The following is a 1,068-nucleotide window of genomic DNA, read 5'->3' as shown; positions in this document are numbered from 1 at the left end:
TATGTATGTAGGCACGTATGTATGTATGTATTCATTTATGTGCGTGTATATATCTATATAGTATGTATTTATAGAGTATTGTTAGCAGTTTTGTTTGCATGTAGACGTGTTTAAGGGTGTGTGTGTGTTTTCCATGTAGTTTGTATGCTATGTACTGTTATGACACCCGCACCTGCCCCGTTAGGGGTTTTGGGCGATTTACTTTCCTTGATCCTTTCCCCGTCACTGTAAATATTTTACTTTATTTTTCCATGTTATTTTTCTCCCTGTTTGCTTGTAGATCGATCTACTGTATATATGTGTTTGTGTGTGTGTGTGTTTATCTATATGTGTCTGGGTCTATGCACCGTTTGACAACACACACACACACACACACACACACACACCCCCCAAAACACACCCAAAACCACACAACACACAACACACTCCCCCCCCACGAAAAGACAATAAATAAAAGTTAACTTAAGTACCTTGCTAAACCCCCAAGAAACCAACCCTTTTTGATAAAAAACAGTGATTTGAAACCCGAAAAACAATTTGTTACGCGACGGGCCCCGTGCAGTTGCCTGTGGATGTTTCTAGGTAATACAAGAAAGCTAGATGACCTTGGCTGAGATCCTCGGCGGCTGCAAGTACGTCGTGTTTGTAAGATCCACGTAAATCATCGCCGATAATATCTTCCTCCTCTGACGATGGCGTTGTTAAGATCTTCCATTTGCAGGCTGTCCGTGGATTTTCTTTGTTCATGCAAATGGGTATTTGTGGGGAAATCTGGGAGTGAAGCATGGCCGCAAGCATGCGTAGTTTCTGTATATGTGTGTGAATGCATGCGTCTATATTCATGCAAGTGTATACAGATATTTCGGCCTCCCTATCCAAAATCCGGTTTCCGCCCTCAGGTGCGTGGCACTTACGGCCGCGTGGGCGTGCTGCCCGCCCACTGACGCTCAAAGGTTCAGCCTCGAACCTATCCGACTCGACCCGACCGGGGGCATCTTCGGCGCCATCGGGGGGGCGCGGCGGGACATCAGGTACTTGAAACCTGACATCGGCCTCGAGCGAGCGCAG

At 46.2% G+C, this 1,068-nt stretch overlaps 1 protein-coding gene across 2 annotated transcripts in view; it reads left to right on the top strand.

Annotated features, from left to right (window-relative positions):
* Positions 1 to 1,044: 1,044 nt before the first annotated feature.
* Positions 1,045 to 1,068, top strand: part of LOC125033682 (chorion peroxidase-like) — a gene marked incomplete at its 5' end in the record, with an annotated part of 20,381 nt that continues 20,357 nt past the window's right edge. For both annotated transcript variants that reach the window (XM_047625387.1, XM_047625386.1), the window contains 1 exon segment: positions 1,045 to 1,068. This exon segment is cut by the window's right edge and continues 34 nt beyond it. In XM_047625387.1, coding sequence (XP_047481343.1) covers positions 1,045 to 1,068 — 24 coding nt within the window.

The sequence above is a fragment of the Penaeus chinensis genome, chromosome 16, assembly GCF_019202785.1.
Source record: "Penaeus chinensis breed Huanghai No. 1 chromosome 16, ASM1920278v2, whole genome shotgun sequence".
Classification (NCBI taxonomy): domain Eukaryota; kingdom Metazoa; phylum Arthropoda; class Malacostraca; order Decapoda; family Penaeidae; genus Penaeus; species Penaeus chinensis.
This window is presented reverse-complemented; position numbering and strand designations above follow the sequence as displayed.